This window comes from Alosa alosa, chromosome 8 (assembly GCF_017589495.1).
Source record: "Alosa alosa isolate M-15738 ecotype Scorff River chromosome 8, AALO_Geno_1.1, whole genome shotgun sequence".
NCBI lineage: Eukaryota > Metazoa > Chordata > Actinopteri > Clupeiformes > Clupeidae > Alosa > Alosa alosa.
In genome coordinates this window covers 1,928,091-1,942,687 of record NC_063196.1, presented here as the reverse complement: position 1 = coordinate 1,942,687, position 14,597 = coordinate 1,928,091, and the positions used below count along the sequence as shown (strand labels likewise).

Here is a 14,597-nt window from a genome sequence, read left to right as displayed (position 1 = left end):
CCATTAAATGAGTGGGTTTACAATACCAATCACCAGTTTATATTCTTTGATTTTCAGAGGCGCCCTGTGCCACCCCTCTTGTCTGCAGTTTTGGAAGACCCATCAACCTTGATAAAGATGACTACCAGAGGGTGCTGTGCAATAGTGAGGTCTGCCCCTATAGCAACTGGATGCACCTGCAGTGCTTTTATGAATGGGAAAGCAGCATCTTAGTGCAGTTTAACTGTATAGGACGGGCTCGGAGCTGGAATGAGAAACAGTGCCGGCAGAATATGTGGACTAAGAAGGGTTATGACCTTGCCTTCCGTTTCTGTTCCTGTCGCTGTGGTCAGGGTCATCTGAAAAAAGACACAGACTGGTACCAGGTCAGACGCATGCAGGATGACCGGAAAAAGAAATTAGTGTTGGAAAAAAGTGTGGGGAAGTCCATGAACTCTTCAGGAGGGGCCACAGGTGGCGAACCCTCAGATGACCCCAAAAAATGGAAGCAGCCCACCAGCAATAAGTTGGTTCCTCGAATTCCCAATCATGAACCATACCATCGGCAGTTGGTTGACATGCAGAACTCTCAGGAGAGGGGCCATGGAAGCTTGCTAAATATTGCTAGTAATCTTGGTTGCCAGTCTCCTAATGATTTATCATGTCTGTCCCCCCCTTCATGCTTTCCCTTTATGTCCCCCAACACTATCATGGGACCTCGTACTTCTCGACACTTGGGTGAGTTCTTGAAGAATGCTATCCACATGGAGAATCACAGAAAGAGTGTTGTGGCAGGTGGAGTATCTGGCCGTGGTGGTCACATGGAGCATTTAGGTGGGCTTCCACTACCACGCCTTGCCCCAGGGGACAATCCTGTACAGTTCCTTCGGAGACTTGACCTGTCTGAGTTGCTTACTCACATCCCCCGACACAAACTTAACACTTATCATGTTCGAGTGGAAGATGATGCCTATGTTGGACAAGGAGAAGATCTTAGAAAATTTATCCTTTCTGCCCTCACTGCTTGCCATCGCAATGTGGTTAACTGTGCTCTTTGCCAGCGTACACTGCCCATCTTTGAACAGTTTCCACTTGTTGATGGAACACTTTTTCTCAGCCCCTCTAGACACAAGGAAATTGAATATGATGTCCCATGCCATCTACAAGGTAGTAATACTTGATGTTTCTGTATTCTCTAGTTGTTTTAAGTCAGGCATCAGTCTGATAAATGCTGTTTGTTACCTTTGGTTTCAAGTGAAGTGTTGTTTACAAGTGTAGTCTACTTTATTCCTAAACAGAGGTCCCCAAATAGTTTGGCCCAAGGGCCAAATTATGTCAAGCATGTCAAACCAAAGGCCAAAGCATCCAGGATTAAACATGCATACACCTGCAAACATTTAAAATTTGAAAAATAATCATCCTTAATAATTAATAATTATCCTTAAAAATAATCATACTTATGCACATTTCGTCTGACTCTGGCCAAAAACATTTTCATTTACTGCACCTCTGAAGGCAAATTAGCAATATTGTGACAATATGATACCTGCCCAAATTATCTTGATACTGATACTAAAATGATTCTAGTATAAGGCAAAAACCAACGCATCAGCAAAAGTACAGGAATGACCAACATGGAACTTAACATTTTAAAAATCTGAAAATATTTTGTCAATGTAAGATGCTGGATGTGAAAACAACCCATGTATAATGACTTAGCCTACTGTGCCATAGTGTGTTCAGACATAATGTAATTAAGCAATAAGCCCCGAGAGGCTGTAGGTTACACTGATTTTAGAACAGCTAAAGGGTGGTGTTAGGCATGACACGCTAGAAGTGCAACATTTGTTGGATGCCCTGTTTCTATTTTCTTTTTTTCAATGAGAAATATGACGCAGATTTAACTGATTCAATGTAGTCAGAGAGCATTCAGTACTCCACAACAGTTGCTCGATTGGATGCAGTGAGGATTGTCATTAACACACTGGTAGGGCTGAAACGATTCATCGAGTTACTCGAATAACTCGATTACAAAAATTACTCGAGGCCTCGAAGCCTCGTTAAATTCCAATGACGCGCACTATACACGCAGGGATTTGATTGTACCACACGGACCGTTGTTCAGGAAGCACACCACTAGCGTGTGAATCGTGATACATTCTGAATTTAGCTGGCGCGATGGCGGAGTCAAGATGTCCATAAATGGCAGAGAATGTCTAAAGTTTTCAAGTAAAGTTTTGGGATCTTTACATACTCAAAAAGGAAAAGAACACAAGCATCTGAACCGAAAAAATCCACTCCATGCTGTTTCACCAAGCGTCAATAAAGTAGGCCATCTAGCCTATCTGCGTAGCCTATAGCCTACAATGATGTTGGCTGATTTTAATCACATACTGTATTTGTAGCTTAAGAACCCCTTCTTATACACACATGCATGCACCCTCATCTTCCCTCACGCACCGCACGTGTGCACACACACACACACATACACACAAGTTGCTAGGTTACCATAGCAAATAGGCTCAACCCAGAAATTATTTTTTAGTAGCCTAATGGTAAAATTATTTGTTAGTAGCCTAATGGTAGGCTATTTTTTAGTAGCCTAATGGTAAAATTATTTGTTAGTAGCCTAATGGCAAATGCTGCAGGTGTAGAAATCTACATAAAACAGATATTTACTTAGATGTCAGGTCTAGATTACAGCATGAAACTTGTTGTGCATATTAATACATTACATTGCTTTCCCTCTTCTCCCTCCCAGCACTTCACAACATAGCTGGGCGAACAAAGCTGTCCATACTAAGTCATGCACAAGAGGCTGCAATTTTACAGAGCGCATTTTGAACATTATTTAATTGTTGGCACTGGCACTTATAAACACTAAATAGGTAAATTGCAATAAATGGGCTTAGTTTTGGAGCCAAATGTTGGAGTTAGAATAAATACCTCTGTGCCAATTGCTTGATCATTTTACAGCCATGTCATTTTCATTATGCATTATTTGTTTTGGTTGTTTAAAAATGCAAAAACAAATTTATCCGATTAATCGATCGATAAAGTGCTAGATTAATCGATTACAAAAAGAATCGATAGCTACAGCCCTATACACTGGCATTCTTGTCCATGCGTGGCAGACACACACATGTCGGCGTGGGCCACTCACTTGGCTCTTGCGGGCCGCTATTTGGGGAAAACTTGGTCTAAAACTAATAATAATACAGTTTCTTGCCAAAATTGCTCTTCTAAAACTTCTACTTCTAATAGTCCCGGTGCTTAATTATGTTTGGCTTAATTGCATTCAATGTCGTTGTAAAGCCCAGCACAACCCTTCATGTTAGAAGCTATTTTTTACAGTCTATGGTTAGAAGTCAGAAGTTAGAGTTGCGGTGTCTCGATGTTACTTGGCAACCAGTGAGCACCCTTTTCTCAGCTGAACAAAGTTGTGCACCAACTCCTTGACCTTTTTAAAGATCTACTATGCCTTGTTCAGACTGCCATCCCAAATCCATTTTTCACATATCCAGACAACTAGGCACAAGTCCATAAACAGTGTGGTAAAGTGTGATTTAAAATAGCTATGAATAATATGATTATTGTGCATACACTGCAAAAAATGAAATCTAACCAAGTGTTAATAATCTTCTATTAAGATCAAATAATCTATTTGGTATTGTTTTTAGTATGAAAAGACTTACCTAGTGCTCTCCCGTAAGATCATTTTGACGTAATTTAAGAAGACCTTGACTTATTTTAAGGTGTCTTATCAAGACAAATTTACTCAATGCACTGGCAGACAAATTTTGTTTTCAGGATGAGATGTCTTAAAATAAGTCAAACTTTTCTTAAATTAAGTCAAATGATTTCATGAGAAAGGGCTAAGTAAGTCTCTTTATACTGAAAACAATACCAACTAGTTTTTTTTATCTTGATATAAGATTAATAACACTTGGTTAGATTGTGTTAGATAAGCAGTTTTTGCAGTGTAGTATTTATGTTTTGGATCTACAAGTATTTGGCTGTACTTGGGTGTGGTGGAGCAGCAATAACATTGGCCCCTGAAAAATAGTCGGCCTGGGTTCAAAGTTGCAAGTACCTGTCACTTTGGATAGGAGTGTCTGTTAAATCACACTCGCTCAATAACTATTTTATTTCACCATTCTATTTTACTTGTGTTTTAATTTTTTTTACATTTTACATTACAAATACAGTTTAAATGTCGGAATGTTAGGAAGATGTGGCTTGTAGAAAATGAGTTCGTAACTTACATTGCTGAATGTAGGGAAATTCTACAGATGAATCCAAACTAATGTTTTTTCTATGCATGCAGACAGCAAAGATTGAGCTGTATTTCGCATATGTCCTTTGCTGGCCACTGTTATTTCAAAATGGCACACGGAGAGTCGCCCCTACGCTATGTAAATGTAAATGAGGATTTCTAAGCCAATAGGTATGTTTCAAATTGGTGGTGGTGGTAATTAAACATGAATGGGGCCACATTTATGAATGGGAAATGTTGATTTTGTTAACAAACGAACAGACAGATTCTTCAAGTTTAACTTCAGCTGCAGTATCAAACAAATGCTTCCCAGTGTGGGACATTCACACATTACTAAATGCAAAGTGTATGGAACAACAGTTTTCTTCTTCTTACATCCAATATCCAACTAAAAATACAAAAACAATTTTCATGATACATTTGAACATGCTGCCATGGAACATGTTCATATTAGGAAAACTAATACTGATATATAACATTTGTGATCAGATACTCGCTATAAAATAGAACTAACCCTTGATTTTCAAACACAGAAAACGACTGGTCATCCAGGGCAATGAATTTCAGTATCTTTCTGGTTATGCCTTTTCTCTTTTCCTTCCTTAAAAAAGGTTGCTGACTTGTGGATGGCTCAGTGCTAGTTTGAGCTTGACATTTACCTTTAGCCTCTGAGGCCTAGATGTACTAAGAATCACCACCAAATAACCGCCTAACTGGACTAGAAGTCGCTCCGTCACTCCTATAAGTCGCATCTGTCAAAAAATGCGTCTTGAACAGGAAAAAAACATATATAAGTCGCACCGGACTAGTCACATTTATTTAGAAATGTATTTCATAGTGCTGTCAAATGATTAACATTTTTAATCACGATTAATCGCTGAATTCCTATAGTTAATCACGATTAATCACATATTTTATCATATGATTAAAATTCTATTATTTTGCATTTCTGAACTTTCCAGGAGTCCATATTAACAATAAAGTAATTATTGTGTATCTTGATTGGGATTCAAATGAAAGCAAAGCAAGTTACTTTATTAACTGAACTTTAAGACGTAGGTCTATTTGATTATTTCAAATCAAATTTCAAAAGATGTGCAGCAGACCTGAGGCAACACAATATATTTTTCAGAAATAGCTGATATAAAATTAAATAAATGCTACCGCAGAAGTGCATGCACAAAATGTAGGCCTACACACATTATAAAGGGCATAACAAACAGAAAATATTATATTCATACTATATTCATTATCTTTGAGTTCAGTTGAAAATAAGGAACTTTTCAACATGAGTGCATTGCCATTTTATAGGCGTACAGTCTATGGTGCACTGTCACTTGCCACACACATCAACGCCGAAGTTTTTAACAGGCAAACACTGGATGAACAATGGATTTTATGGAGCAGCGTCGACCAAATATAACTGAATCGTGATTACACGGCGGCAAAGTGTGATGCTGGTGTGCGGAGTTGTATTGAAAAGAATGGAATCTAATGTAAATGAATGTCGAAAATAGTAGCAGCCAAAGAGGAAAGTTGATAACGTTAGTTACGGTGAAAAAATCTTTGGTGGCACACAACTCATGCGTCAGCCTAGACTACTACTCTTTGACCAGCTCGTAAGCCCAACCAAGTGTGTGCAGCATGCCTTTAGCCTACTAACGGCGCATCATCATAAAGATACATTTAATCTGCATCACGCCCCATTTCAGCGGAAAACATGTTAACATTATATCATGGGAAAGACAGCTAGTAATCACACGTTGACGTTACATCGAGTTATTAATTCACAGGACATTCAATCATTTTACTAACACGGCAGTTATGAAGAATTATGTTTATGGTACTTACTCATGTCGAAACGATGTACATTACCAACCTAATTCGTTTGAAATACCCCATGTATTGTACAAATTTAGCATGTAGCAAATTTAGCATGTAGCAAATTTAGCATGTAACATAGCCAATTATCTCACCTAGTTGTAGGAAACGGGCTATGTTCATATTACAAGTGATAGAATGAATGTGTGACTTATGTTTAGTTGATGTTATGACATGTAAAGTTAAGCTTGCTGAACTTTAATTATAGTCAGCCACGGGCAGTTTGACTGTGCCTATCAATACATTCATGACACTCCTGTTAGAAAACTGGAAAGAGCAACATAGGAACATGGTCACATCCCATAAACACACAGATAACTCTTACACCAACCTTATTTTGTGCCTTTTATTCATGTTTGTTTCAAGATTTAGTGAATTTACTATAAGCCCTTTTCGCTCTCCACTTTGATGCAGCAGCATAGATTTCCTTTATATCAGTCATCTTTCACCTAAAAGGGGGCGTGTACGTGCAGCACATACAACGTTCCATTCCATTCATCAGTGCATATTGTTTAGTTTCCGGTCTAGCTAGATCCGGTGTGGTTTTGTAGTTGTTCTAACGTTACTAGTTGTTGCAACAGCATGTGAAAAAACTACAAAGTCAATCAAGCATGAGATTAAATGCTCAGGAGAGAGAAAAAGATGCGTTTTTAAAAGGACCTGACCGAAGCAAGCCAGGCGATAGGCCTATAGGCCCGACAGTAATTGTAAAGCAATTTACAAAAGACAGCGTTAGAAAAAAAGATGCGCATTTAAAACAAGGGCCTATATTTCAGCGTGGGATTGCGGGTATTGCGCATAAGTTATTAAGTATTGGATAGATACAACCCCAAAACGGAAAAAGTTGGTACGTAAAATGTGAATAAAAATAGAATGTAATAATCTGCAAATCTCTTAAACTCATTTTTAGTTGCAAAAAGGACACAGACAACATATCAAATGTTGAAAATGACAAATCTGACTCTTGGAAAATATATGTTCATTTTTAATTTGATACCAGCAACATGTTTCAAAAAAAGTTGGGACGGGGGTTACAAAATGCAGGAAAAGTTGTGTAATGATAAAGAAAACAAAATGAGGAATGTTTCATAACTAATTAGGGTAACTGAAAACACGATTGGGTATGAAAAAGAGCATCCCAGAGAGGCAGGGTAAAGATTTAGGGGTATTCATCACTCTGAGTAAACCTGTGTGCACAAATGATGAAACAATGTCATTTTAATGCTTCTTAACATGAAATTGTGAAGTATTTGGGGAGTTCGTCATCTACAGCACATAATATTAAAACATTCAGAGAATCCAGAGAAATCTTTGCAAACAAGGGAAAGAGCTGAAAAACAAATTGGATGGCCGTGGTCTTTTGGACCTCAGATGGCACTGCATCAACACCAGATCTGTTTCCAGACCTGTCATTGTATGGGCTCAGGAAGACCTCTGATAACCATTGTCTAAGTGCACAGTTTGATACTCTAAAATACAGCTAAAATTGTATTGAGACATGATACTGAATATACCACCATCTTATCTGGGCCTGAGCTTGTTTAAAATGGACTGAGATAACATGGAAAATGGTCCTGTGGTTAGACCAATCAAAATATGTCATTCATTTAGGAAATCATGGACTCATCTGGGCTAAAGAGGAGAGGGCCTATCCAAGTATCCAACCTATCCAACTTGTTTTAGTGCTCAGTTCAAAACCCAACATCTATGACGGTGTGGAGGAGAATTAGTGCCTACAACATGGGGCATCTTGCACATTTGGCAAAGCACAATCAATTCTGAATGATGTATACAGGTTTTGAGCAACATATACTGCCATCCAGGCAATGTCTTTTCCAGGGAAGACCTTGAATACTTTAAGGGAAACAATGGCAAAATTAATTCTGCACATATTTAAATAGTGGGCAGTTCCAGCGTTATGGATGTGACAATTAGACTCATATTGGTAAACAAAATGCCTTAAAGTGGGGGCAAAATTAGTATCAGTGAAATAATTTGCATACATTTTAATGTAACCTCTGTCCTCTGAATACTGAGAAATCCTCAAATTTCATATAATCAATTTCATCTTAAGAATACAAGGCATTTTATCAGCGTTATGGATGTGACATGAAATGGACACACTTTTGTGAGAGATTACAGGTTTTCTACAAACTCTGTGAATTTTGAAGGAAACTGCCGAAACTATGATATATGTAGCATGAAGGAGACTTGAATGAACACAAAAGTGTGTTTTTGAAACTATCGTCATTTTAAGTAATGCATTATGTAGGAAAAACTGGCGTTATGGATGTGACGGTTTCACGTTATGGATGTGACGTGTCTGAACCAGTCCTCGACAAACTACATAAAACACATAATTATGTAGTGAATTTTGATATGAAACAATTGAAATAGTGATCATGAAAAACTAGCGATGAAATTATTGCTTCATCAGTGCCCACTAAGATCCACAGAAAGAATCAGGACAACAAGTAATTTAAAATATAAAAAAAATATATATATTTTTTTTCTTTTACCGTCATCAATTTTGGTCAGTGATTCCCGGGTTACTGAAACACCAGGGAACATGATACTTGGTGGCCACTCCCCTAAATAACTAGCCCTACCTGAACCGTTGCACCCAAGATGACAAAATATTTATGGTATGTTAGTCTCAAGAGCTCGCATTAACCTAACCCATATCCACTCATTTGTGATTTGCACACATAAAGTACATGCACGCACACATGCACATGCACACACACGCACATGCACACACACACACGCATGCACGCACGCACAGTCACACACATACAGACAGGCAAGCACACACACACATAAACACATACAGACAGGCAAGCACACACACACACACGCACAAACACCCACCCACATGAATGCAGACACATAAACACACACACACAGGCACGCATACGCATGTGCACATGTGCACACACACACACACACACACACACACACACACACACACACACACACAAACACACAAACACAGGCACGCATACGCACATGTACACACACAGACACACTCTTATAAACAAAAGCAAACTCACATATACACTCATTCATTTACATGCACATGAGTTGCAGGAGTAGGAGATGGAGACAAATTGACAAGCGTGATTTATTTTTGCGATGAGTATATGCAGGACTGAGAGGCGGTCATATTTTGTACCGCTATGCGGTACATCTAGTTTATTGCTGCCATTACTCATGTTACTCTGTGGGTATTAGCTACAGAGGACCTGACACTTCAAATGCTGGCATATCGCGTCATTTAAAATTAAACTGTGTTAAGCAGACGTGAACGGCAGGCTGAACAGATCTGCAACAGAAGGAGGTTGTTATGTTAACTCCAACTGCAAAGTCAGCCATCTTCACCAGCTAACACAATAATCCAGTTACTGTACAACAACAGTATGACAGTTACAGGAAGATAATCGCTCAGATTTTCGTTGTTAGGCCACTTGAAAATAGGCTATGGCTAGGCTAATCACTGGAGGTATTTTAATATTATGCTAATGCTTAGGCGAGGCCTCCCTGTGGTTTTGATCAACCTAATAATCTTTGAAATGTGAATTGTAAACACTAAGGTGAAATGCGTTGAAACTGACATGCCACCAGAACAGACATTTTATCGGCTTTGAGGTATAATAAAGTCTCCAGTCTTGTAAATTCACATTATGTAACTTCCATAGAGTCACATCCATAAGGCGCCATTAAAGGTTTTAAAAGTAAGAAAGGGGCACAATTTGGTCATCACACTTTACATTGATATAAATCAGCTTTGCACAGACACTATGGACATTGTCGCATCAACACTGTATGTAGCATAAACTTATCCTATAAAACGTTATGGATGTGACATGACCATGGAACTTGCTGACTTAAAAACAAAGGCCTTACAAATGTAAGGAGTTGTGCTCTTAAAGGCAAGCTGAGCATAGACATTGCTCTACCATTCCCTTGTCAATGTGGAATTTGTCAAATGACACAATTTGTTTGAACCTTGGATCCATTTATCCACTTTTTAAATATGTATAATATTACCATGTGAAAAATGTTGTTTCTGGTATGGTTGCACACCATATTTATGATGTAAAAAGAGTGTCATTCTCCATCAAATTCAATCAGATCAGTTACAAACAATAAAATATAGACCTAAATGAAGATTTTAACAACGGTTCTATTTGCGTATGCACATCTTTTTTTTCCATGGTAAGGATGACCTTTGCATGGAATTGCCCTAGTATTTCTCCATAGAGGAAGAGTCCAGGTGCTAAGATGGCCTGTCTGCAGTCCAGATTTGTCAAATTAGGTGCATAATGAAATGAAAAACATGACTAAGAATACCCCATACTGTTGAGCAACTGAAATCCTATATCGGGGAGTAATGGGACAACATTTCATTCTCAAAACTCTAGCAAATGGTCTCCTCAGTTCCTAAACATTTACAGAATTTTGTTAAATGAAGAGGTGAAGCAGCACAGTGGTAAACATGCTCCCGTCCCAACTTTTTTTGAAACATGTTGCTGGCATCAAATTCAAAATTGACATGAAAATTCCATGAAATAGTCCAAATTTTCATTTTCTATGTCCTTTTTGCTGCTAAATATGGGTTTTACGAGACTTAAAACATTCCATGCCAACATGAATTTGAACGTAGCTCATTTTAATGCAGAGCATTGTCCCACCTTGATTCGCTTCGGGCCCACAACTCCAAAGGGGGCCACTTTTGGCCAAATCTATCTTGATTAATTTTTGTATTTACCGAGGCTTATTTGTATTGTTTGCTGGGGAAAAATAATAAAAAATGAATAAAAAAATGCTACTAAAGATGCTACTGGTCTATAGAGTTCGCTCACAATGGGAGTTCGTCCGTCATGCTGCAAATTAAATAGCCCGCACTCTCCCTCTCGCTACACTGTTGCGTTTTAAAAGCGAAACTGATGCCACAACCGGTCTGGGTTTGCCTAAGTAGCCTTAACCTGACTCTCGCCAGATGAATTTCGTTCCGCCTAGCTCCACTCATCCATCTGGGATCGCTCCATTGGAGAGGTCAAGTCAAGTCAGATTTATTTGTATAGCACATTTAACATGCACAGAGTGCAACCCAAAGCGCTCCACATATAAGACATTGTCATTGACACAGACTAACAAAGACAATAGATGCCGGATGGAGCGGCGTAGTCGCCAGCGTATCCGTGACACCAAGACATACATTTAAGAAATAACAAACACAAAAGATGCCGGACGGAGCGGCGTAGTCGCCAGCGTACCCATGACACCAAGACATATAACAAACAAAGGGCAAAGATGACCCGCGTTAAAACTGCGCACAGCTGTGTCTTCACGAAGCAACACCAACAAAGTTCTTTATAACTGACCAACCCGGAGAATTCACTGGCAGTCTGGAGAGCACTGGAAGGACAAGACAGTCCGAATTTGTGATGGGCGACCCTGCTGATTATCAGCTCGGTGGTCCTAGACAGTGACCGTTTGTTGTTTGTTGTTTGATGGTTGACGCTGTCATCAGAGTTTCTTAGCACTCAAACCAGACTCCAGGCACCGGTAGATGGTAGAAAAAAGGACTAAGAATAACACAAAAACGATCGAAAATAACATAAATAAAGAGTGATTACATTTAACTAAAAAAATAAATACAAAAAATTAACAGAACATCACATAAAATTACGAACAATACATGAATACAAACAAAAACATGGCGTGTCTCGCCAGCGTCCCCGTAACCTAGCAACGTTAGAGACAAGGCCATGTGTTTGAGGTGTTTCAGAAGGCAGCCGTGGCCTACTGGTTAGCGTTTCGGACTTGTAACTGGAGGGTTGCTGGTTCGAACCCCGACCAGTAGGCACGGCTGAAGTGCCCTTGAGCAAGGCAACTAACCCCTCACTGCTCCCCGAGTGCCGCTGTGTTTGCAGACAGCTCACTGCGCTGGGATTAGTGTGTGCTTCACCTCACTATGTGTTCACTGTGTGCTGAGTGTGTTTCACTAATTCACGGATTGGGTTAAATGCAGAGACCAAATTTCCCTCACGGGATCAAAAGAGTATATATACTTATACTATACTTGAAGGCTGGGCCTTATCAAAAATCCTTGCATATGATTGGATAAGCCACTTGTCCGTCATCTATTGATGTGCTACTTTAACCACTCACATCGAAGCCAACCCGTGACGCTGAGAACAGTCTCACAGCAGGGGCGCCGGAACGAGTTTCAAAGTGCAGGGGCCAGATAACGAAAACCCCCCCCCCCAAAAAAAAATAAAAAATTGCCTGCGCTGTATTTTGCGCTGTGTTTGTTTCTTGCGCAAACAAAATGTGTGCGTTCGTAATAGCCTGCGTAATTTTGCTTCATAAAGTTGAACAAACACATGCGGTCATTTTACAGATAGCCTATGCAGTTTATGGGGTAGGCCAACTTGGAGTGAACTTACACACAAGAGATTCTTTCTCTGGGCTACTCGTAGCTGAGCAGAGTTGAGTGCAACACGTCAGTAATCACATTACAGATCCTACAGTGTGCAAGCAAAGATATTCAGAATTCAGGGAGGGCGTCAAGAATATTGGCACAAAAACAAAACTCATCGAAGAAGGCTATTAGCTTACTACTGAGCGGAAAACAGTCCACAACTAACTAGCTTTTAATGACTAGTCTGATCATCTGATGTCAATCACACCACAAATTGATTCCAAAAAAATATCAGGGTGTTACAAGCTAGGACTGCCACTGTTTTCAGTGTGAAGAAGAGCATCTAGTAGACCAGGGGTGGGCAAACTGCAGGCCGGATCCGGCCCACCAAGCACTTTCATCCGGCCCGCCGAGCATTTCATTTAGTTATGCTAAATAACTAGGCTGCTCGCTATTTTTTTCCTGCGATAGAGACGACGTTGGTTAGCTTTACTGCAAACTGCTTTTCACTCTCCTTAGATAACGTTTACAATGTCAATGTCAAAACATCATGTTAAATAGAGATAACATCATGTTAAACTAAGTTAACTCTTAGTTATCTCCTTTGCAGCAGATCTAACGTGAACATTACGTTTTACCCAGTGGTGCAAAAGGAATCGCCGCCGGCAGATCAGGCTGAGTTCACCCATCCTAGTCCATTGTAGGCGCCCGATAGAAATATTGTTTAATTTTGCAATTGAGATGTCCACGCACTGGCGCGCCTCTTGGCGAAAAGTTAATAGTTTTGCATATCAGTAGTAATACATTTCATGCAGCTGTGTGAATCACGGAAAGTGACACTTCTAAATGGAACCCAACCCACTGTACAGTAGCTCAAGGTCTATGGCTAAAGCAGCCATAATGAAAGCGTTATCATTGTTTGGATACTTTACACACACACACGTGTTTTTTAATCGCATAGACTACTACTACCAAGCTGGAATCAAAGCACATCGACTCCCCTCTCACACCCTAAACACGCACTTTGAACAAACAAAAAAAGTCTCAGTCTCACGGTATAGCCATGGGCAAAACTGTATTGGACCGGTGTAACATTGGTACTAAATCATCCATCGCAAAGAATATTTTTTATAGCACGTGCAATGGCAAAGGTGAAGTGTGGCGTCTGCGCCTTTCGTCTAGTGTTGAGGTGTCGCCCGGTGCGTATAGTCTCCAAAAAACGTAATTAATATAGGCTAATGGCAACCACTGCCCCTGGAAAATAAACGAACAGTAGACCTAGGCCGCAGATATATTGAAAATATAAGCCATCCCGAGGTGACAGCTGGAGCTGTAGAGTTGGAGTCTCCGTTGCACAGGAGGACATTACGCTTAACTCAGGAACTTTACAATACAATCAATCATACCAGACCAGAATAAATGTTACTGGATTTGGCTACATTTCAAATCCATCCCTCCACACATGTTGCATTGATTGAGAATGAATGTCTCAGAATTGAGCGCTGTTTGCTCCCTGGGGATGTTGCCTGGGCGCTCTGCTGGTGTTTTGCTCATTGGTTTTGACCCATGCATGGACAGAAAGTTTAAGGTATTTCAACAGTGACGCTGCACAAATAGCTTTAGGCTATATTAGAGGCAGGCTACTACCGCTATAATGGTTCACACCTCTCTCTGTTTTTTGCGCAGTTTTTTTTTTTTTTCGTTGATGATTTTGTTTATTAAAAGATATTTTGAGCGAAAAGTGAGGGGGCCATTGGCCCCCTGGCCAATGTGCTTCCGGCGCCTATGTCTCACAGACGCTTCGACGCTACGTCACATCTATGAAACTCCCGCCCTGCGTCCTGATTGGCTCTACCATAAAATCTGGTGCCAAAATCACTTTCAACGGAAGCGGAGTGGAGCTAGGCGGAACGAAATTCATCTGGCGAGAGTCAGGTTAAAGCAGCCTAGGCTACAGGAATTACAGAAAATCAAGTGAAAATCAGGTTAAAGCAGCCTAGGCTACATTTTATTACAGAAAATCAAGCGACA

General features: G+C 39.9%; 1 protein-coding gene across 2 annotated transcripts in view; it reads left to right on the top strand.

The window, feature by feature from the left end:
- The window catches only part of heca (hdc homolog, cell cycle regulator), a 40,405-nt gene that overhangs the window by 4,924 nt on the left and 20,884 nt on the right, over positions 1 to 14,597 (top strand). For both annotated transcript variants that reach the window (XM_048250284.1, XM_048250285.1), the window contains exon 2: positions 58 to 1,146. In XM_048250284.1, the coding sequence (XP_048106241.1) occupies positions 58 to 1,146 (1,089 nt within the window). The remainder of the gene's footprint in view (positions 1 to 57; positions 1,147 to 14,597) is intronic.